We start from the raw sequence: 22,818 nt of genomic DNA, 5'->3' as shown, positions 1-22,818 counted from the left end.
CATGATCTATGTCATTAGCCATAAGAGAAATGCAAATTAAAATCACAGATCCTAGTACAAATTTACCAGAATAGCTAAAATTAAGACTATGTGTGGCCAGGTACTATCTGCTCACATCTATAACCCTCCGGAGGCTGAGGTCTAAGGACTGTGGTTCAAAGCTACATCGGGCAGGAAAGTCTGAGACTCTTGTCTCGAGTATCACCCTGAAACCAGAAGTGGAGCTGTGGCTCAAAGTCCTAGAGCACTAGCCTGGAGCAAAAAATCTCAAGCCACCACTGAACTTTTTAGTAAGCTCACCTCATTTTCGTACTGGATTTCTAACATGGCTCGTGAACTGCCAAGGTCCTGCATCACAGATTCGGCTTGCTTCAACAACTCCTCTCTGTTCACAGTACGCTACAAAGAAAGTACAGATATGAGTAAATTGCTTTGCTTAAATTCACATTTACAAATAGGTGGCATTCCCTTAAGTGCAATATAATCAACTAAGCAATTTGACCAATTTAACACCAGATGTTAATAACAACTGCATTGCTGCAAACACCAACAGCATCCTTGCATACATGAAGGAGAGCTACATTCAAATCTAATTACCAATTTATCTTGAATCCATGGCAAGGTCAGAAAATTAAGGTCTCAAAGGAAAAGACCTCCTTAATTCTATCAAACATGAATGCAATGGGAGGACAACTTTCAAGAAATTCCCCTGTGCACATACATTTATATTTCAGATATGGTGAAATAGGTGTGATGATCGTAGTAGTTGAGACAGAGACAGAGGCTCTGGAGCAGCCAGTCTCCTACAACCACTTCTGAAGATGTGCCCTAATAAGATCCATGAAGATGATAAACACCTCTCTGCTATTTCTAAAGCAGGGTAACATTGCTATTTACGGAATCTTCATGTGACATACAGAGATAGAAAGAGCACAATTAGTTATTAAGTAAGTACAATATTTGTTTTTTTTTGTCTTCTCATGACAATCCCCTTCTTTTCATAATTACAAGTGGCCCCTACAAGACTGTTGGAGGTAAAAACTTTGGAAGAGAGGCTTAAATTTTTAGTAAGAAAAGGAGAGAGATGGAACAGAAAAGTCATGAGTGAAAGTATAGGTCAGAAGTGTAGGGCTGGTGTCACATAAGAATAATATGGGCCCTGTGGTTCACAGCCAAGTTGTGGAGCCAAGATTAGAAGCACAGAAGATGAAGTCAGCAACACTGAAGCTTCCTGGGATAGAGACTCAAAATATATTCAGGATTCTGTTTCAGTCTTTTCTAATGGGAATGTTAAGGGAGTGAAGTAGATCTGGTTAAGTCTAATATTAGATGAATCAATTTTAAAAGAATCTATAGTTTGAGATCATAATCTGGAAAGAAAAAAACTTTCAGCAAAGAGAACATTGTCATGAGTTATAGTAAATAAAAGAAAGAAGGACAAACTATTTCAGAAACTAGTGGACTCATAGGCCAGTTCCAAGAAATTAATAGAAAAATAAAAGTAACACAAAAATGATAAAATGAGATATATAAAACACTTACAGCTTCTAAAACCAACAGGCACAGACCATTTGTAGTTTTTCCATTGCTTTGAAAAACTCAGTTTAAGTGTTTTTGGGAGAAACTTACTTTTTTTCTATCCAATCTAGGTGCAACTCTGCTATCTTGAGAATCAGACTGGTTGATTTCTGGGTTGGTATCAAGTAATCTTTGCATTGCCCGATCTCGATCAAATGCGGTTACATAAAAAAGCATTTGCCGGGTATCAAAAGGAAAGAAAAATGGGCTGCAAAAAGATGCAATATATACTTGTTATCTGGATAAGAATCAGAAGCAATCTTTAAAAAATCAAAACATATAACTAGAAACACGATCATGTACCATAGCTCATTTTTAAACTTCTAACTGCCAACTATTCAGTACTTCCCACATAAAAATCTAAATTTTAGTCTCCAAAACCCTACATTTCAATTTACAGTTTACTCAATAGTATCTTTTATCTATCCCAAAGCATTTAGAAAGTATGACACCATAGCCTTGTATGGCTGCTTAAAAAAAAAAAAAAAAAGCCATACTGCATATGCCCAAGGACTAGTTTGTTTCTTCTCAATTTTCCTCCCTGATTTTAGTAATTGAAGCCACTCAGAAACTGCCAAAAGGCAGCTTCTGCTTTTCAAAGCAGCAGCCATGCAGTCCTGCAATACAAGGCCTTACTTAGTGCCTCTTCATTCAGGTTCTAGATTTTGACATACACTTTTGTCAAAAGTACTTCCTGTTGTTCTATTCACAATAGCAGCCTTTATCAATGCAAAGAAAAATATCCAGTTTCTAACTTGCACTGTAATTAATAAATGAAATGTAAAAAATTACCTCACCTGACACCTACATGGCTTTGGTTCAAAAGGCTCTGAGAAAAACATCCCTTTGTAATCCTATTTTATGATCTGCCTCCCCATCCCATGTAGACATATACAATAAAGAAAAACTAGTTCCAGCCTCAGGACAATCTGTTTGCATGCTAAAGCTGTACTATAACTGAGCTGTGATTGAATATAACACTCTTAATAAACAGTTGATTGGGCATAATAAAGATGTTTCTGTGAAAAAGTATGTAAAAACCAATGTTCACAAAGCCACAAGAAAGTGATGGTCTTACCAGGTTTTTCCTAGCTCAGTAAGCCATGTTGGGATGTTTCCTGTCATGATTACTAAAGGATCTTGAAGCTGCCTGTTCGCTTTTGCTGTCAACTTACTGTTAATAAATTCACTAGTTGGAATAATCTCCTTGCACATTGCATTCTATAAAATGTTAAAAAAAAACAGTAAACAATAACATTATAGTCACAATCTTTTCCTTCACTCCCAAATATATTCAGAGTGCCAAGAATTCACCTTGTCTCTAATACCCAATATGTAACCTCCTCAATGTTGCATCCCAACAACTCTTTGTAATTGTTTAAACTCCCAACCTCCACATGCCAGTGATATCGCCTCAGCTACTTATTAATGTGCCAGCTTATGTTTCAGGTAAGGCTATTTTTTTCACTTACATTAAATATCAAAGAAAACATGCAATTTTCTACCAGCTTTTTACTTAACTTCAATAAATGAAAATTTGGGTTAATTGTACCCTAAAGGAACATTTGGTTAAATATACCTAAAGAATACTAACTATGATAAATTTATGTTCAATTTCCATCTCCAGCTTAATTGAATAGGGTTATAACTAGAGAATATTTTACAAGTAAATCTAAGAACTTATGCCATAAAAAAAGTAGGAAATAAGTTTCCACAGATTAAATACATATTACTGGGCTAGGAACCCTGAATTTAGATGAATCAGTTTTCACTTCTAGTACAAGACAAGATTCATCAATCAGAAAATAGAAACTATGAGCTAATCTGTCATGAACAGACCATAGGAATTTCAGAAGTAGACAACATTACTCACATCATACAAGTAATACCAGTATCGACTGACAGCATGTAAAACTCGTAAAAGGAGGATCACATCTAATGATGGGTCTTCAAAGGTGATATTTTCAGGTGGTGTGGGAATAAGGTAAACTTCTAAAGGATTTGACACTGATGGGCATACTCCATCTAGAATATAGAAGACTACATTTTAAATTCTTACCAAAGCATGACAGCTAAGCCATCTTATCCCTAAAACGGCAGTATTTTAATTCTTGATGCCTTATTAATAGCACAAATAGAGATTGTTTCTCTTTTATATCTTATACATGAAAAACCCAAGGTTATAAAAATTTCATTTTCTCCTCAAATACCCAAACATAAGCAAAAACAGACTTGTTGTATGTTGGTGCCTCACACTGTAATCCTATCTACTTAAGAGGCTAAGATCTGAGGATCACAGTTCAAAGCCACCTCAGGCAGGAAAGTCTCTCAGATTCTTATCTCCAATTAGCCACCAGAAAACGGGAAGTGGAGCTGTGGCTCAAAGTGGTAGAGCAGTAGCCTTGAGCAAAAGAGCTCAGGGACAGCACCCAGGTCCTGAGTTCAAACTCCACAACTGACCAGAAAACAAAACTCTTTTATCTCTGTGTATATAATGCTGGCACTGGTATTAAGGCTTGAACTCAGAGCCGGGACACTGTCCCTTACTCTTTTTGCACAAGGTTGATATTCTACCACCATTTGAGCCACATAACTCTACTTCCAGCTCTTTGGTGATTAACTGGACAGAAGAGTCTCACAGTTTCCTGCCCTGGCTGTCATATCTCATCTCCTAAATAGCTAGAATTACAGGCATGAGTCACCAGTGCACAGCTCTCTTTCAATTATAAACAGGTAGTAATAAAACACAAGAGAAGAATAAAGTCAAACCATTTAAGTACCCTGTTAAAGAAATTTCCTCGATTATATAATTGTCATATGACAGACTTCCAAATTATAAATGTAGTTAAAGGGTTTGATTATATAATGCAAGGCTCAGAACTGAATATGAATATATGATGATGGTTTTAAAATAGGATCTGTGATTCTTTGATTCTTGTTAACAAGTTTTCATTTTCTGAAAGCCTAAAGGACAAACAGGTACCATTCATTTTTACCAAGTGAAAGAAAAACAATCAAGACTACTGCTTTATTTTTAAGAGCTTTTTTAAAGACTGAAAACAAATACAATCTCAAAATCAACAGCCTTTTAAATTCTTGTATTTGAAACCCCTTTGTAAAACTACTTAATAAAAATAAATATATACAGTGCCTTTTAGCCAGGCACTGTTGGCTCATGCCAACAGCTATTCAGGTAGCTAAAGATCTGAGGATTGTGGTTTGAAGCCAGCTTGAGCAGGCAAAGTCTGCACTAATCTCTAAATTAGCTACCAAAAAGCCAAAAGTGCAGGCCTTGAACTTTTTATAAAAAGCTGAGGGACAGTGCCCAGGTACTGAATTAAAGCCCCTAGGATGGGGGAAAAAACAGAGGGAGGGGGATACAGATGCTTTTAAATAAAAACTTGGCTAAAAAAAAGCAAATTTGTTATAATGCTCTTATTTCTCTCATACAGAGGAAAGCAATGTGTGGAAGGTTACTGTAGTGGAAAGTGGCCCCATAATATAACAACCTTAGTCTTAACGAGTTTTTCCTGCTATATTAAAGTTGGGGAAGAAGAAAAGCAAGTAAAGAAGGAAAAGCTGTAAATGACTTGTACTCTACAGTTTTTATATTATCGTCATCACTTTAATTCTACAACTGAGAATTTATAATTATAGTGACTAACAATAAAAATGAAGGACCCGCCAGTTTGTCAATGACCAGAAGTCTCTACTATTAAAATGTTTCATTCTTCATTAAAAAAAAACATGAATTTTAAAACCTTAAGAGTAAGCATGTTCTCCACTTCCTGTAAAATTGTGAGTTCTTTTTTTTTTTTCCCTCAGTTATATTCAAAGACTTTACTACATCTAAATAACCTTAAAACCAGGGCTGGGGATATGGCCTAGTGGCAAGAGTGCTTGCCTCATATACATGAGGCCCTGGGTTCGATTCCCCGGCACCACATATACAGAAAACGGCCAGAAGTGGCGCTGTGGCTCAAGTGGCAGAGTGCTAGCCTTGAGCAAAAGAAAAGAAACCAGGGACAGTGCTCAGGCCCTGAGTTTTATTTGCCCCAAGACTGGCAAATAAATAAACAACCTTAAAATCATGAGAAAAGCAATCTACTTCCCATCAAACATCATCTTACCATGCCATAACTCATCATGCTTTTTTGCATTTCTGGGGGACGTTTTTGTTGGAGCTGTTTGAGCTCTTCCTCTTTTACCACCAACACAGTCTTTATTACTTTCTTCATCCTCTCTCACGGGTTTGTACCTAATGTGATCAAACAGTATATAAACAAAACATAGTATTTGTCTCACTGTTGCATATCCATACATGTAGAGTATATTGTGAACATATTTTCACCCCCTCCACCATATTCCCTTTCCTACTTGTTCCTTCTACTTTTCAAAATGTTTGATGGATTCATCATGCTGTATTGTACACACACACACACACACACACACACACACACACACACACACACAGAAGTGTAATTTATTATACAAAGGCAAAAGTCCACATTACAGACTGAAAACAGTCCCAGAAGAACCCAGAAAGCTATTCTATCCTCACTTTGAAGACTACACAACCTAGCTATATTATTAGAGGAGGGACAATGTTATAAATTCCAATAGTAGCTTGGAAAGAATCCCCCCCCCATTTCTATACATAGAGAAATGAATACCAAATGCAGGAATTTATAGCCAAAGGCCTATAAGGACTCAGAATATCTATCTCATTATTTACTGAATATATTTAATATATCTTATTATTTACTGAACTATTTCAATGAAGAAATTTTGTTTTAATTAGGGACTAAAATGCATTAAAAAGGCAGATGTAAATTATTATTGCCGTCCACAGGTATGTTTCCATAATTTGAGGAAGCAAGGTATACACACAATATGCAAAACTAAATATTTTGAGCTCCTATTCTCCTTACAAATACCAATAATGACTTCAGTATCAATTCTAAAACACATGGCATTTTCAAAGTTCACAAAATACCAGGGCTAGCAAAGGGATAGCAAAGGTAGGTGGTGATTAGCAATAGGAAAATGAATGGGAATAGTAGGAATGGAAAGAAATGCAGGAGCGAAGATTTTCAAACTTGCCATATTGTATGAGTCTTTGTCCAAATCCCAGCTCTTCCTAGGGGATTGCTCTCATCATCTGTGGATTCTCTTTCATCTTCAGCCTGAACACTGAACTGTCGTACTGCCTGATACACAGTCATATTGTATGGTAGCAAATGTTCTCCAATGTAAAACTGTAGCCTGTGTCTCACATTTCCTGAATTTAAAAACTGAGCAGCCTAAATAAAGTAAGCAAAATCAATTTTAGCTGCTGATACGGGTGTTTATATAGTTTATCCTCACCTGCTGGATACAGTAACAAGAATCCCAGTCAAGGTCTGAAACCACAGACAGTTACCAAACCCTATGCATGACAAATAACTCTTATCTGGTATGCTTTGTCACCGATATTTCAGATTTCTCCTCCCCCAAATTTGAGATAAGCTGAGTGCTTGTGTCTGTAATCCAGTTACTCAGGAGGCGGATATCTGAGGATCACAGAAGCCAGACTGGAAAGTCCATGAGACTATCTCCAAAATAATAGTAAAAACCCAGAATTGGAGCTGTAGCTGAAGCAGTAAAGTGCTGTCCTTGAAGTAAAACAAAACAAAACAAAAAACCTCAACGACAGTGCTTAGGCCCAAGTTCAAGTCCCAGGACTGGAACCAAAAGAGTATATTTGCATTCTTATGATGTGGTGGTACCTTTAAGGGTAGGACCCAAGTTTAGATAAAATTTGATGTTTCATAAACACCTTTATACACATAACTTTAGAGTAGCTTTATACAATATTTTTTATTTTTATGTTCTTGCTTTTTAATGCAACCTGTCTCATAAGGTCAAGTGTGAAATTTTCTACTTATAGTATCTTGTGGTATTCTGTGAGTTTTGAAATTTGGAGTATTTTGAATTTTTACATTAGGGGTGCATATGCATGCATGCACACATATATACATAGACTGTTTTATCCTACATGTAAGATCAAACCTTAGCTAAGTTATGTCTATAACTTATAACTTATTAATTTATAAAATTAAGCACAGTTAGATTAGCAACTACTAATAAGACAAAATAACAATATACTACAATAAAATTACATAGTTGTTACTTAAAACCTACATTTGTCATTTGTAGAATTTTTCACACTTTCTGACAGTACTTGATGGGTAACTCAAATTGTAGAAAGCTAAACTGCAGATAAAAAGACTAATGTATTTTACAAAATGATGGGTATTTTATCTTACCAGAGATTCATCTATTTCCTCATCTGATCCATCATCATCACTGTCTTCATCATCTTCTCTTACTCTTCCATACCCTAAATATACACAAAGAAGTGAAATGTCTAGCAACTAGATAAATGGTTAATTTGTCATTTTTTTTAAAAGTTACATGTTGATCCATGGAACAGAAAGATCAAAGAAAATTCTGTATTCCAAATGACAAAAATTAGCTCATCACCCAAATAACCAGTTAACCTGTAGGAAAGTTCCACAATACCAATACATTAGTGGTAGGAAAACAAGTTCCTACTGTGTAGGTTTTATCAGAAAGTATTAAATAGGGTAACAGCACATATATTTTTCAATATTAATTTCATCCCAAAGGTATACAAGCAAAGTACCTCTAACTACAAGGTATCTCTCGATAGCTTGCACCAAAGCCAAGGGGTCGATCTTGACAGGCCCACCCTTCCACTGCTTCACATTTGCACAATCAGGATGTCTTTGTAATTGGCATTTTAACTGATGTGTGTTGAAAAACTTTAAAGCCTGTGATCCTCTGTTGAGAGAAAAGCTCAAGATAATTTGCGAAAAAAGGTTAGTCTATAGTTGTCAATCAATACAGCAAGAAAATACAAACTTCAATTTTCTAATGCACAAAGTTAAGTTTGTGTCATGTAAATGATAATGCAAGTAACTCAAGGTATTTGATACAAGTTATGAATAAGAAAACAAAGTGTAAGTGCAGAGACATGCACATGAAATCAACCTCTAATCTAATGTCCTATATAAGGCAATTTTTTGAAATAAGAATTCTTCAACAACTTAAATATACTTCTTCAGTACTTTATCCTTTCTTACAAAATTGTATTTAGAAAAACGAAAATTCTGCCAGGTGGTGGTGGCTCAAGCCTATAACCCTAGCTACTCAGGAGGCTGAGATCTGAGGATCACAGTTAGAAGTCAGCTGGGGAAGGAAAGTGCATGAGACTCTCTCTCTAACTACCAAGAATGCTGGAAGCCAAAAAGGAAGCTCAGGGATAGCGCTTAGGCCCTAAGTTCAAACCCTAGAATCAGCGTGTGTGCGCGTGCACTGGCACACACATTCTCTTTCCTGTTTTTGAATATTTCAGCTATACCTTTCAAATCTACTTTGCTACATAATTTAAAAAAATATTTAATGGTGCTAGGAAAAGGACTCATGGTCTCAGCCTCCAGCCTTTTTGTGAACTGGCTATTTTCCGTGTGAGGTCTCAGTTAATGCCCAAGCTGGCCTACACTGTAACCTTCCCATTTGTGCTTCCCCATGTCACTGAGCACCACAGGTATACACACTGTGCCTAGCAATTATGCTTCCCCAGCAGCTGGAGTTAACAGGCACATGCTAGTCTTTCCTTCTTTCTGCACCAGCATCCTTGGCTCCCCACTTGCCAAGTAGCTAGGTTTACAGGCCAGTGCTTTGCTCCATTTTGAATAAAGTAGTTTATTAGCAACTACAGCAGTTAGTACCTTGTGATATTTAATAGATTTTTCCCTATACGCTCTGAGTTTTTCCTATAAACTCTGTTCTTTAAACATGTCTTTAAAAATTGGTTGCTAGTAAAAGTCCATAAAGAAGCATGTAAATAAGGGGATGAAAAAAGCATTCCCTTACATGTATTCAACACATTTCATACACATAAGGATAAAACTGCAAACTTCCATGGTTTTCATAAGATTAGTTGAAAAAGTCTGTTATGTCACACATTATTCAAGGCTTGTGCAATGATCAAAACAAGTCAGGTGTGATGATACACACTTGAAATTCCAGCTACTTGGAAGGCAGAGGTAGGAGGATAAAGAATCTGAGGCTGCCCCAAGCAAAACAAACTAAAGGACTAAGATGTGGCTGGAGTAGGATAGGAGGCCTTAGATCATTCCCTAATACCAAAAAGCAAAACAAACCAACAAAAACACAAACACCTAAAATATATAATGAACATTAAATTTCAAAGTCTATGCTATGGTAGCTTGATATATTTTAAAATAGATAACAGTTTTCATTCAACCAAATTTTTGGGTGCTTTAAAAATAAATGGAAGCATGGGTTTGGATTTTAAAACAAAACCAATTATTGTTTTCTAAAATTCAAATTAAAATATCCCATGAAGCCTGCAAAAATATTTCCATACCCCATAATAACTTTATTATTTTATAGTGTCCTATGAGTCCTTAAAAATCACATTAAGAATAAACAGAAGTTTTTTATTGAAACTTCAAGATGAACCCCTAAATACAAGGTTAAAGTCATTATCATATATTCAACAGAGAATACAAATATTTTATTGTCCATACCCAAAATTGGGAGAACATAGTAAAGCATATCAGTTTAAGGAAAACTAAATAGGTTTATTATCACAGTTGTCAAGTACCATTTGTTTACATAATACTTTTTAAAAAACGTGTTAAATAATATTTTTCAAACAGACTAAGACTTTTACCAGACCTCTTGCCATTTTTTACTTTAATATAAGTAAATACAAATTGCAGGGTATACCCGCAAAAACAAAAATTCCTCAATAGATGAGTATGAAAGGATAATAAACCTCAACCTTCTGCCGCTAACCATCATGGGACCCTGACAGGGTATACCCAGGCAGTGGTCCTTACCTTCCTCCTGTCCCATTTCCACTAGGGAAATCATGCACTTTGACTGGAAACTGTTCCATCTGGCTGAGGCAGTTGTTCATCTTGTGAACTAATGCCAACAAAGGTGCATGACCCACTGGTTCTACTCGTCCAATGGGCTCTTCTCCGGGAAGCTAAGTTATAAGTAAACCGACAGGTTAATAAACAAGCATTTTAAAAAATGAAATACATTTTGACAAGAAATTTAGTAAGCAGTTTTGTAGAAGGGAAGTATTCATCTCTTCATTTTTATCCTTAATGATTAGTTTGGTTGGGACACGGTTTCCAAATACATTATTTCAATTAAGATGTTTTTTGGTATGGCTCACAACTGCTTTATTCACTACTCATAAACCCAAACAGTTCTGAAAACACAAGTAATTTATTCAGTGGCACAGTCTGACTTGTAAATGAGGTTTACAGCCTTTATTTACCTGATTTTAGCAGATAACCCTAAAAGTAGAAGTAATATAAGCAGTGCTCAAAATTGCCTTTCAATACACCAAGAACAGGGTTAAGTAGATTTGCTAAATGACAGAAGAGTAATTCTTAGGTCTACTACACAGATAATCCAAAGAGAAACATCCTGGCTAGCTCTAAACATTCAAAACAAGAAAATGTGAGTTAAATCAGATATATCTATGAGTAGTTACTCTCGTTCTTACCAGTGAGGATGAAGGACGGGGAGTCCAATCTTTTGATATTGGCTTGTAATACATTATTATAAATGGCAATAAAATACTCTTTGAAAACTATTAGGATAGTGCTTTATGCACAAAGTGTGGATAAGCAATACACAGTATCTTGATCAATGCCTACTACAAATTACCTGCATAAGTACACACTGATTCTTAGGATTAAGATATACGAGCATTATTAGTTAACTTACAGGAGAAGAAAAAAATACATGAAGAAATCGCTTTAATCTGATCTCTCTGCTTACAGCATCCTTTTCACTTTTAGATGTCAAATACAGCAACAGCTGCTTCACAAATCCACTATGCTGGATTTCAAATGATGAAACATCTGATTCTGAGACTATGCTACGGATTTCTACAAGGCACTCAGCTCCACCATCCACCTGAAATAAATGGGAATAGGATTTCTCTATTGATTTAAACACTCAATAAATGTACAATTTACATTTCTTCAAAAGAAATGAAATATATTCTCAATTTTTTATGAAAAGATAGACGAGGGAACAGTGTATTCTTAGTATAAAAGATCTTACATAGAGAATTAAAAATATTTCACGATGAAAAATATTCAAACTAACTTTTTTGGGGGGGTGGGAGACTATGAATTAAAGAATAGTGGGTTCTAAAACCAAAATGAAAAGATCGAACAGAAATGTAAGGTGTAGCTTTATTAATACATTTAAAAATCAAATGAGCTGGGGGCTGGGAATATAGCTTAGTGGTATAGTGCTTGCCTTGTATACATGAAGCCCTGGGTTCAACTCCTCAGTACCACATACATAGAAAAAGCCACAAGTGGCGCTGTGGCTCAAGTGGTAGAGTGCTAGCCTTGAGCAAAAAGCCAGGGACAGGGCTGGGGATATAGCCTAGTGGCAAGAGTGCCTGCCTCGGATACACGAGGCCCTAGGTTCAATTCCCCAGCACCACATATGCAGAAAACGGCCAGAAGCGGCGCTGTGGCTCAAGTGGCAGAGTGCTAGCCTTGAGCGGGAAGAAGCCAGGGACAGTGCTCAGGCCCTGAGTCCAAGGCCCAGGACTGGCCAAAAAAAAAAAAATAAAGCCAGGGACAGTGCTCAGACCAGAAGTTCACCAAAAAAAAAAAAAAAAAAAAAAGGCAAATGAACTGGTTATTTTCTTGGGAAAAATAAGAATTACAAAACAACATCAAAATCGCAAGAACAAAAATTCCTCAATAGTTTAGATGAGTATGAAAAGATAGTAAGCCTCAACCTTCTGCCGCTAACCATCATGGGACCCTGACAGTGTATGAGTGTGTGTGTATAAATACATACATACATATTACATCAATTCTAATTTATACCTTAAAAAGACTTTGAAGAGATATGTGCTCAAGGGACATTTCTGAAATCTATGCATATGTGTAATGGGATGAAGAGGAAAAAATTCAAAGATAAGATTTTTAGTGCGTTCAATAAAATGATGAACTGACAGTCAAGGGAGAAGCAAAAATGTCTGGTTAAAAAAGGGTGGGAAAAGCTATCTATGTTAGTTAAACCCATAGAAAGCAAGAAAAGATGTCAGAGACTGAAAAGGACAAGAAAGATGCACTAGACACCATACCTGGAGGTTGAGTTGTTCAGTTGCAGCACAAAGTCTCTGAAGGACATTCAATGCAGGATTGCTTCCATCCATATTCTCAGAACTAAAATAGCGCTCTACAAATTTATGTGCCTGCTCCTTAATCCAACCTTTAATTTTTTCTCTTCAAGAAAGAGAAAGAAAAATGAGGGTGTAAGGTCTCACAAGAAATGTATTCACTGCCTTATTATGTTACTGTACCCCCTTTGTATACCACCTTGTCAATAAAATTTTTAAAAAACCACAGGAAGGAATTAACTCCAGAATATATCTGGAAATAAGATTCTGTAACTTTTATTGTTTACATTTTCAGTTTTTTATAATAGTATGCTTTTTTTTTAAAAAAAAAAGAAGAAATATTAGTCTTATTCTGTGTATACAGAAAAGATTTCATCTGTAACTTTTGATCAAAAGCAAATACTTTCAAGCCTATGTCTGTAGAATAATAAATCAAAGTTTTTTTTGAAAATGGGCTACAATGTACCTTGAGAATAATTACTTAGAATCCTACAGTGAAAACTCTTAGTGTTCACATCCAAATTCAATTTTACCTAATTATCAAGGCATAAGCGTATTTGTAATGTCCTTGAATAGAAGTTATAGACCAGAAATGTGTATCTCTTTAGGGGCACATAATGCTCTGACAAATAAGACTTGAATGATTAAATTACAAGTACAGGTAGCTTTAACCAAAATTCAGAAATCCAGCCACCAACTCAGTCAAAACAAATTATTTAACCAGTGGCATGTGAATCATATATATATTTTTTAATCTGGGAAGATGATAACCTATAGTAGTATTCTACAAAAAAAGGTGCCCCCCCCCACTTTTGTTCAATTATTTTAAACACATAAATTAGTATGAAGCTGTTTATGGTTGATAAGAGTTCCAGGTACTTAATTAAAAACAAACAACCGCCCCCCCTCCAAAAAAAAACAAAAACCCTCTGCCCTAAAACAGAGAAAAATAACTTCCCTTTGTCTGAAATAGAACTGAGGAAAAGGTTCCATAAAGAACAAAATTTGGTTCTGAACATGTATTATAGCTTCTATGTTTGTCTGTCAGAATGTAAGACAGATGGAGCTTAGGGACAAAGGGTTCATGAATTGAGAATCTACCTCATCCTTGAGCTATGCCATTTCTGTGAAGTTCCTTTTCCGTGTTATCACTTCCATATAATAAATGTGCTGAAGATTTCCTGATTCAAGATAGAAACAACAGAGAATCTCTCACCTTCCCTTCTCCCCCCACTTTACCTGTTATTGGATATGGTATCCTTTGAGGCAGCCCTGGCAAGACCACTAACTCCTGCAGTTCGTGCTGGCTCAATGTTGTTGCTATTGGACTGTGCACTTAACCTTCCCCATGTTTTTGGATTCAAGCTGGCCAGGAAGGAAGATTTAGGTGACTGAGTGGTGGTGGGGCTTTTAGCTGTTAAAAGAAAAAGAACTGTAGTTAAATTGGCTTAGTACAGATAAATTGGTTTAGTCTTAACTGATTAAAAATAAGAAGCAAATTAGCCAGGCACTGGCGGCTCATGCCTATAATCCTAATAGCTACTCAGGAGGCTCAGATCTGAGGATCACAGTTTGAAGCCAGCCAGGTAGGAAAGTCAGTGAGACTCATCTCCAATTAACCACCAGAAAACCTTTGGCTCAAGTGGGAGAGTGCTAGCCTTGAGCTGAAGAGCTCAGGGACAGCGCCCAGGCCCAGAGTTCAAGGCCCATGACCAAAAGATAAAGAACACTTCATCTGGTAACTTATGCTACCATCTTCCCCACCATGTACCCAAGTTTCATCTAAGGACACACCTTGATTGTCTACTTTGTCATCATCTCTTGGAGGTGAGTACTTTGGCCTTCGTGGCCCTCGTTTTGGCAGTCGTTTTCTCTTCAGAACATCACTTAATCGACTATCACGTGAAAAAATGAGATTAGCGATTACCATCAAGAAAAGCTAAAAATGGCAGATACATTAAGTTACAAAAAAAATTGTCTAATATGATGTTCTTCACCTTTACTTAATGCTACATCTTTGCCAGACACAATCTAGAGATGTACAAAGGATATGATTACCAAATAGAATCTGATTCATCTATGTATTCATATTTAAGATACAATACATAATGTACATTAAGAAAACAGTACAAATAATCAAGATTGTAAGAACTATGTTTATCACCAACTAAAAACTGTGTGTTCTATCTAGTGCCATCTTTCATCCCTAACTTAAATGGCAACCAAGTATACAGGGCACTCAATATTAAGCCATCAAATATTTTACTGATTATAACGACCTACAAAAAGTTATTTCATGGCCAAACCATCACAAATTAATGCATTTATGAACACTTTGCACATATACGTAACTAATTACTAGTAAGCCTACTCTGTATCAGAACTATGTGTGATTTGTCTATAGCATCTATTCGTGTACATATATCATCTTTAAGATAAAAAAGTATGTCTGTCTCAAGGCTAGCCCCATACACTGCTCCTGTTGCTACTACTCCCCATCTGACTACAGCCTTTGTTTTTAACACTAGATTGCACCACCACACGTGGCTAATACCATTTACTCAGCACTACAAATACCTTGAGACAGCAGTAGGTTCTTACAGTAACAAAAGTACTTAAGATGAACAGAAATAAAATCCAGTTCAAATTGCAAAATTATGAAAAATTTTGGAAAAAGTTTTCTAATACCTAACACATCTATGAACATACTTAAATTGTTCAAATACATAGGACAATCAGGGTACATGGCTTTCAAAAGATAAACCTTAAATATGCCTCAACAGTTTCTATTTTAAAAATAAAATTACTTAGAACTTTTCCCTTGGAATGTAGAACCACTTAAGGCTGAAAATATTGGAGAAAGGTACTTCCCTCTTTCTTTGGTATCATCAACTGTTAAAGACTCCATAAACAACTCAAACTCCTTAACTTAAAATAGCTCAGAAATGTTGTGGGTCTGAGCTCTATTATGTTACCCTAAAATTCTAAGGACCTATTACAGCTTGGGCACCACACTGGCATCAGACAGCAAAACCCTCCAATCAAGTGGATATGAGATTTTAAAAAAAGGAGTATGGAAGACAAGTACAACCTTAGAACTGGAGAGGTCAGAGATACAAGTATTTTCCAGGCCCAGATTCTTCAAATGTGGCAGGTGACAAATTACACCTAAACACAAATGTTTTCCTGTGCATGAAGTCTCAGTTGTTTGCCACAACTCATGGGAACTACCAAAATTATTTTTTAAGCTAGGGTGGCAAACTGCCACCAGGTGGCACTAAAAATGCAGTCTTTTTAAGCAAGCCCCTTTCCAAGGTTAAAGTTTACCGAATTCACTTTTTGAATTCTACTTATTCAGTATTGGTGTATTTTTATCAAGATATAACGGGTAGCATGCAATATTATACTTAGATTCTAAATTTTGGAACTAAATCTAATTTATCACATTGCATTCATAGAGCAATACTCAGCTTCTAACATATCTTAAAGAGTGATATGCTTCTGTAACAAAATTAAAACAAACAAGAGTGGTTTAACAGTAATGCAAATGAACACAGGGCATTACACTTGCCCGTTTGGGGCTCTATCACTTTAAGTCATGTCTCTAGCTCTGTTTTTCACTGGTTATTTTTAGATAGAACACTAAAGTGTGCCTGTGATCTATTAGTCTACTTTAGGCTTCCCATAGTCTACCAACACATCTAGTTTCCCTCATTGTAGATGAAGTCTCACTTTCTCTGCTAGAGCTGGCCTGGAACCTCAATCTTCCCATCTCAGCCTCCCATGTAGCTTGGGATAGACAAGAGGTATATATATACCACTATGACCAGATATCAGCAGAAGGCATCTCACAAGCTTTTCTGCTCATGCAGAACCACAATGCTCACATTCTTTGTCTCCCCAAAACAGGATTGTAGGCATGAGGCAGTAGCATATAGCAGGGTTTATAGTTCAGTATAACAAAGCTAATATGAAATAGGTGGAAGTACAGACTTTTCCTTAAGGAAAACCATTATTCTTAGTTAAGAAAAAAGTATGTGTCCACTTTATAGTGAAAGGTCTAGATATAAAATTAGGTTTCCGTATTTTCTAAAATTTCCAAGAGGGGTTTGGGAATTAGTACTGAGGGGTTTAATTTAGGGTCCTTTACTTGCTCAAGTTGAGCTCTATCACTTGAGCCACACCTCTGGAGATGGAGTCCAGCAGACTTTTCTGCTCAAGTTGGCCTCAAGCGACCATCCTCTACCTCTTAAGTCTCATGAGAAGCTGGTGGGAGCCAGAGGAACCTGGCAAACTTTAAAATTTTAACATACTAAAGACACATTTACAGTAGTTGAGTATATAATAATCACAATTATAGAAGCAGAAACAGAGTGAAACAATAGCTGTTTGACACTGTGAAAGTAACAGGGAGTATTCATTCTTCTTAGTGTCAAAACAAGACTGAATACAGGTTTCCAAAAGTATCTTTTCCATTTTCATTGAACATCTAACAAAAGACAAGAGACTGGGCAGTAATTCAGTGGTAGAAGCACTTGTCTAGAATGTGCTGTGGGCCTGAGTTCAATCCACAGCACTCATTTCTCTCCTTCTCCCTAAAAAAAACCCAAACAGACAATGTCTACTACCTCTTGCATTTTACATGAGTCTGCATGAATCTTGGATACCAAAGCAAAGTTAACTACAAAGAAGGTAAAATTAACAATGTAACTTTCACTCACCCTTGAGGGCTCAGGTCCAGAGAATCATCTCTGCTGTGCTGCAAGCTAGGTGATCCCAGATCAGCTGCAGCATTGGTGGCGGCCGTTGCTGTCCCACTGCTAACTGACGTGGTAGACCCCAAGGATCCTGACCCATTTGTACATGCCTTTGGTGGACTTGTCAACAAAGACTCTGACTCTGCTAAATGTTTAACTTGATGCATTACACCTTTATAATTACAAGGATGAAAAAGAAGTCAATTTTAATCAGGAGGCAAGACCACTTATCCACCATTATAAAAACCCCCAAGTGTTAAACACTAATATGAAGAGAACTGCTTGAAAAAAAGCTACCAAATGGGGATGGAGCTATAGAAGACAAAGCTAGAAAAATACAAGAAAATTTGAACATATAATAATCTTCAGAACCAGATCATATTTTTAAAAGCTACTCAAAATTCAAAATATCCATTATATAAACAAGAATGAATTCCAAAAATACAGTGCACCTGGTGATAGCCAGTACAAGACGTAGTATCACCAGTTAACGTTAAGGACTACAAGGACACCAAGTCACAGTATGACAGCTACTATGAAGCACCACGTGTGAGATGGGATCCTTATCTGGACTAGGATAGTGGAATGGTACATATCTAAGTGTGTGTGTCCAAGAAGGCCTGTGTCAACAATAGGAACTTTTGAGTGGATGTGCATACATTCAAATTTATCTGGTGAAGGGTCTATTTTCCATCATATCCTTTAGAAGTCACAACTCATTCCATAAATACTGTTTACTCTTTATGCCAGACCATCGCAGCACCTGAGACTTCTCGAGTAGGGGGACAGATACATTTTTTCAAGAAATTACAATAAACACTCATATGCTTGAAAAAATACAATACTGCTAGAGCATAGTTAGGAGGACAGAATTCACATCAATTGTTATGTATATGCTACATAAATACGTGAGGGGAAACAAAGTAGCATCTTATTTTCTGAGGAGATCTTTCCAGATGACCATATATTAGCTATATTTTAAAAGTCTATGATTGCTTCTGGAACTGAGTGTCTATGGAAATGTCACTGACTGGTATGTACTGGTTGACAAGGGAATCTAAAACAATAACATTTTCACATATATATAAAAAAAAACATTCTCTATATGCTGCTATGGCATGTAAGTGTCTTAAAAAGAAAATAGTTTTTATTCTGCTTAAAATTTTTTGTTTTGAAGTAGTATCTGGACTAAGTGAACATTAACTTATTTTCATGAATGACATTACCTTCTCTTCTGAAGTAAACACTAAAAATATCAGGTAACTTCTGCATTAAGATTTCTGCCATCTGAAGTGCTCCAACTACTATCTTCAGGTCTTGGCTTGATAGCATGGATGCAATGTGACTAAAAAAGAAAGCATTTGTATATAAACTTTGACTAAATTGGGTCATTACTTTTGGCCATACTACTTTTAATGTAGGAGCATGGTACTTTTCATTGTAACACCATTATACCATGACAAAATTTTCCCTTAAATTCTCAATTTGGTTAGTTTTCATTAAAAAATTGGGCTTATAAAAAACTAAGACCAGAAATGAGACCAGCTGCTCCCAACAAACTTTCTATTTTTTTGTAGGATCCTGACATAACTTCAGAAACTTTATGAAGTGCTTTTAGTGGTTACATCAACAACATACCTTGAAACAGCATGATTTTTCAGAACATCCTTCAGAAGCTCAGCATCCGCAAAATAAATTATCCTAAGAATTGCTCTAAGGCACTTATGTCTGACCGCAGGTCCTGCTGAGGAACTATATACTTCATAAAGAACACCAAACAATGTCTTAATAAAAGACTTAGCCAGTTCCGGATCTTCTTTCATAAGCTGTGCTCGAGCATCATCCTTCTTTAACTCTGAATATCCACCTTAAAAAAAAACAAAAACTAAGTAACAGACTTCAAAACCAACTATTTAAAAATAAAAGTAACCAAGCCAATACAATTATTTCAAATACTACTAAACCTATAGTCACAAACATTAAGACAAAGTTTAGCCACAAAAAACTACTAGCTTACAATGACCAGCTGGAGATAACAGGTATCAGTGTGCTGACTGTATCTCTTCATTTTACTAATATATACTTAAATACTAAGCAAAATGCAAGATTAACAGAAATACTGTTAAGAAATAAGCAGAATTCAGCCAGGCATAGGAATTCATGCCCATAACCCCAGCTATTTGGGAAACACAAATAGGAGAAATTATATGAGATCATATCAAGCAAGTTAAGAATACCCTATATCTCAAAGAACATGCAGAAAGTGGTAACACATGCCTTTAATTGCACTCACAGAGGCCTTGAACATAGGAGAATGGGGAAGGTTGGGGCATAAGACACTATATGAAAAGTAACTAAAGTAAAAAAGGATAAGGTGTTGCTTAAAGGTAAGTGCTTGCTTGCCTAGCACAGGATACTAAGTTTAAATTCAAGAAATAAATAAAACTGAATAAATTAATGGAAGTAGGCAGATTTCAAGAAGTGGGTAGTATTTCTAAATGGTAGGAGGCTAAACAGATAAACTGAACAGTAACTGATGAGAGCTGTAACTGAGTTAGCAGTATCAAAGGAAAGAAACCCAATCCACCCTACCACTTGATTTTCTAAATAAAATTATTAGAATGTAGTCATATACATTTGTTTACATGCTGTGAACAGATGCAGTAATAGTGAGACATAAAGAAACTTATGATCTATAAAGCTGTATTACTACTCTGTCCCTTCGAAAGATTGCAGTTTAAAGCCAACCCAGACAGAAAAGTCCATTAGCGTATGTCCAAAATAACCAGTCATAAGCAGGGATTATAATGTATGGTCAAATGGTAGTGAAAGCATGGAGCCCTATGTTCAAATTCTAATACCACCAAAAATACAAATATGTTGGAAAGAACTAATTGAGTGCATGGGTGGACTAAGAAAGCAGGAACATACAAATAAATCATCACTTACACTGCCAGTTCTAACTGGACATCACTTTAAGCATTGAATTTTGGGAGAGATACCAGTTTAATATGTCAATTGATGCAAATGATTTTAAAAACACAAATTACTGTTATATAACTTTTCAACTTCCTAAGCATATGCAAAGAGCCAATTATGATCATGAAAACAGAAAATATTATGCACAACAGTAGAGTGCTACTGAACTCAAAAGGTACTTACTAGTGTTGGTATTGGCTAAGGGGTTAGGTTTTCTTTGAATGGCACGTGCTGTCCCTGTGTCCTCATTGATTTGCTGCATAGAATTAAAATCAATAGTATAAACTCGTCCCAGAGTGGACAAGCTTATCTCATCCTCACCGACCTGATGGGCTGCCTGAGAGCAAAGAAAGAGAAACCTTGAATATAAACATGGGAGAAACGCATTACCTTAAGACACACTGGGGACCCTCTATAGATTCTATCATTAAGTATTTCATGTAAAAACTCATTACTTCAAGGAATGATTTTCAACTAAGCAATGATTATACACTTCAGACCCTATCAGGCACCCTTAGAAAAAAATATAAGTACCCAGTCACGTGGTGTTAACTGTCATGAAGACATCATTTATCTTATCTAAGGCACTTTTAAAGACATTGCTGAGAGGGAAAAAAAATTGTTAGCCAGTGTCTTAAGTAGTTTAATGCTTAGAGACATTTACATGATAAGATTCCTAGCATCCACCAAGATATTCCTAAAAACAAAATGATATGTAAAATTGTCTTTAAGGAAACAAAGATATTTAAATATGTTAGTCTAAAGTTATAAGGAACACAAGTAAAACTAAGATTAGTCACCAAGGTGTAAAAGTGCGCATTACACCAACACTGCCTGATTTCAGTGAGCCTGGAGAAGTCACAGAGTCTGGCAGATATGGTGGGGCATGCCTAAGAATCACAGCTCACAGGAGCTTAGGCAGAGAGGATTCTAAGTTCCAACTAGTTATACAATAAGACAATGTTTTCTGTTTGGTTTTTTTTTTTTTAAGGTCACAAAATCATTTGGGGGAAAATGGAGAAGTAATTGAAACTAGAACTCAGGGTGTTATGCTTGCTAGTTACACACTGAGACTCCTAGGTGGAATGGAAGTCTCTCGTGAAATACAATGCATATGCTAATAGCAAAGGTAGGATTACGTGGAAAATTACAAAAAGAAAAAAATCAATTAGAGTTGGAGATTAAGACCATTAGCAGCCATGGCCTATGCTTAATATATTAAGGCTAACAATGAACAAAACTAGTCAAAAGTTAACTTCCTCATAAAAGCAAGGTGGTCCTGATTCAATGAAGAGTTCTTCATAAGAACTCAATTTTTACAACGAAGTCATTGTTTTTAAAATGTTTTTTACAAATTTATTTTTACAAACTGGTATAATATAGCTTTATTAAAGAATGACCGGACATGGTAGCTCATGCCTATAATCCTAGCAACCGAGGAGATTGAGATCTGAGAATCACAGTTTGAAGCCAGCCTGGGCAGGAAATTTCCTTATCTCCAACCAACCAGAAGTAGATCTGTGGTTCAAGTAGTAGACTGCTAGCCCTGAGCACAAAAGCTCAGGGACAGTGCCCAGGCCCCGAGTTCAAGCCTCAGGATTGGGACGAAAGGAAAAAAAAAAGGGGGGGGGGATAAATAGCAATACAGGTATGATGTTCTAAGAAAATTCAAACATCCAAGGTATATAAAAATGTGCAAAAGGGCTGGGAATGTGGCTTAGTGGAAGAGTGCTTGCCTAGCATGCATGAAGCCCTGAGTTCGATTGCTCAGGACCACATGCACAGAAAAAGCCAGAAGTGGATGCTGTGGCTCAAGTGGCACAAAAAGAAGCCAGGGACAGTGCTCAGACCCTGAATCCAAGGCCCAGGGCTGGCCCCCCAAAAAAAGAAGTGCAAAAGAAGCTATTATGAGTAATAAATATATACAACATTGTTTCAAAGATCTTACCAAACCAAAAACAAACTGCAGGATGAAATCAGAAAATACATTTAAGGTTTGTAGTTTTATGCATTGGTAACAGCAAATGATGTATAAGATCTCAAGAAACTTCACATTTCCTAGGTTAGGGAAAACAGTTTGCTCATTTTGTATAACTGACCTTTATCAAATTCCCAAAAGATTAACCTATTTTTGTACTAAGTGGTTTTCATTTGATGTTAATATTTATCCCCGTTGTGGGTAAAGATGGCATTGTCTGTTTTGTTTTTTGGTGTTTTTGTTTATTTCTTGGGCCT

The 22,818-nt window shown here is 36.2% G+C and overlaps 1 protein-coding gene and 1 long non-coding RNA gene across 30 annotated transcripts in view; one reads left to right on the top strand and one right to left on the bottom strand.

Annotated features, from left to right (window-relative positions):
- Positions 1-22,818, bottom strand: part of Trip12 (thyroid hormone receptor interactor 12) — a 132,974-nt gene that overhangs the window by 18,542 nt on the left and 91,614 nt on the right. For 17 of the 29 annotated variants that reach the window (XM_048344583.1, XM_048344559.1, XM_048344573.1 and 14 more), the window contains 17 exons: positions 20,767-20,920; positions 19,243-19,471; positions 18,831-18,949; positions 17,569-17,776; positions 14,642-14,742; positions 14,087-14,261; positions 12,812-12,953; positions 11,422-11,613; positions 10,515-10,666; positions 8,267-8,439; positions 7,887-7,960; positions 6,682-6,881; positions 5,709-5,836; positions 3,452-3,603; positions 2,657-2,799; positions 1,630-1,786; positions 301-399 (listed from right to left, as the gene is read on the bottom strand). In XM_048344583.1, coding sequence (XP_048200540.1) covers positions 301-399; positions 1,630-1,786; positions 2,657-2,799; positions 3,452-3,603; positions 5,709-5,836; positions 6,682-6,881; positions 7,887-7,960; positions 8,267-8,439; positions 10,515-10,666; positions 11,422-11,613; positions 12,812-12,953; positions 14,087-14,261; positions 14,642-14,742; positions 17,569-17,776; positions 18,831-18,949; positions 19,243-19,471; positions 20,767-20,920 — 2,598 coding nt within the window. The remainder of the gene's footprint in view (positions 1-300; positions 400-1,629; positions 1,787-2,656; positions 2,800-3,451; positions 3,604-5,708; positions 5,837-6,681; positions 6,882-7,886; positions 7,961-8,266; positions 8,440-10,514; positions 10,667-11,421; positions 11,614-12,811; positions 12,954-14,086; positions 14,262-14,641; positions 14,743-17,568; positions 17,777-18,830; positions 18,950-19,242; positions 19,472-20,766; positions 20,921-22,818) is intronic. The other 12 variants (XM_048344571.1, XM_048344572.1, XM_048344576.1 and 9 more) reach the window with 3 other exon arrangements.
- On the top strand, positions 2,013-22,392 carry LOC125350225. The gene is made up of 3 exons (XR_007210703.1): positions 2,013-2,274; positions 12,228-12,236; positions 22,382-22,392. It is a non-coding gene; the product is annotated as an uncharacterized LOC125350225 (long non-coding RNA).

This window comes from Perognathus longimembris, chromosome 4 (assembly GCF_023159225.1).
Source record: "Perognathus longimembris pacificus isolate PPM17 chromosome 4, ASM2315922v1, whole genome shotgun sequence".
NCBI lineage: Eukaryota > Metazoa > Chordata > Mammalia > Rodentia > Heteromyidae > Perognathus > Perognathus longimembris.
This window is presented reverse-complemented; position numbering and strand designations above follow the sequence as displayed.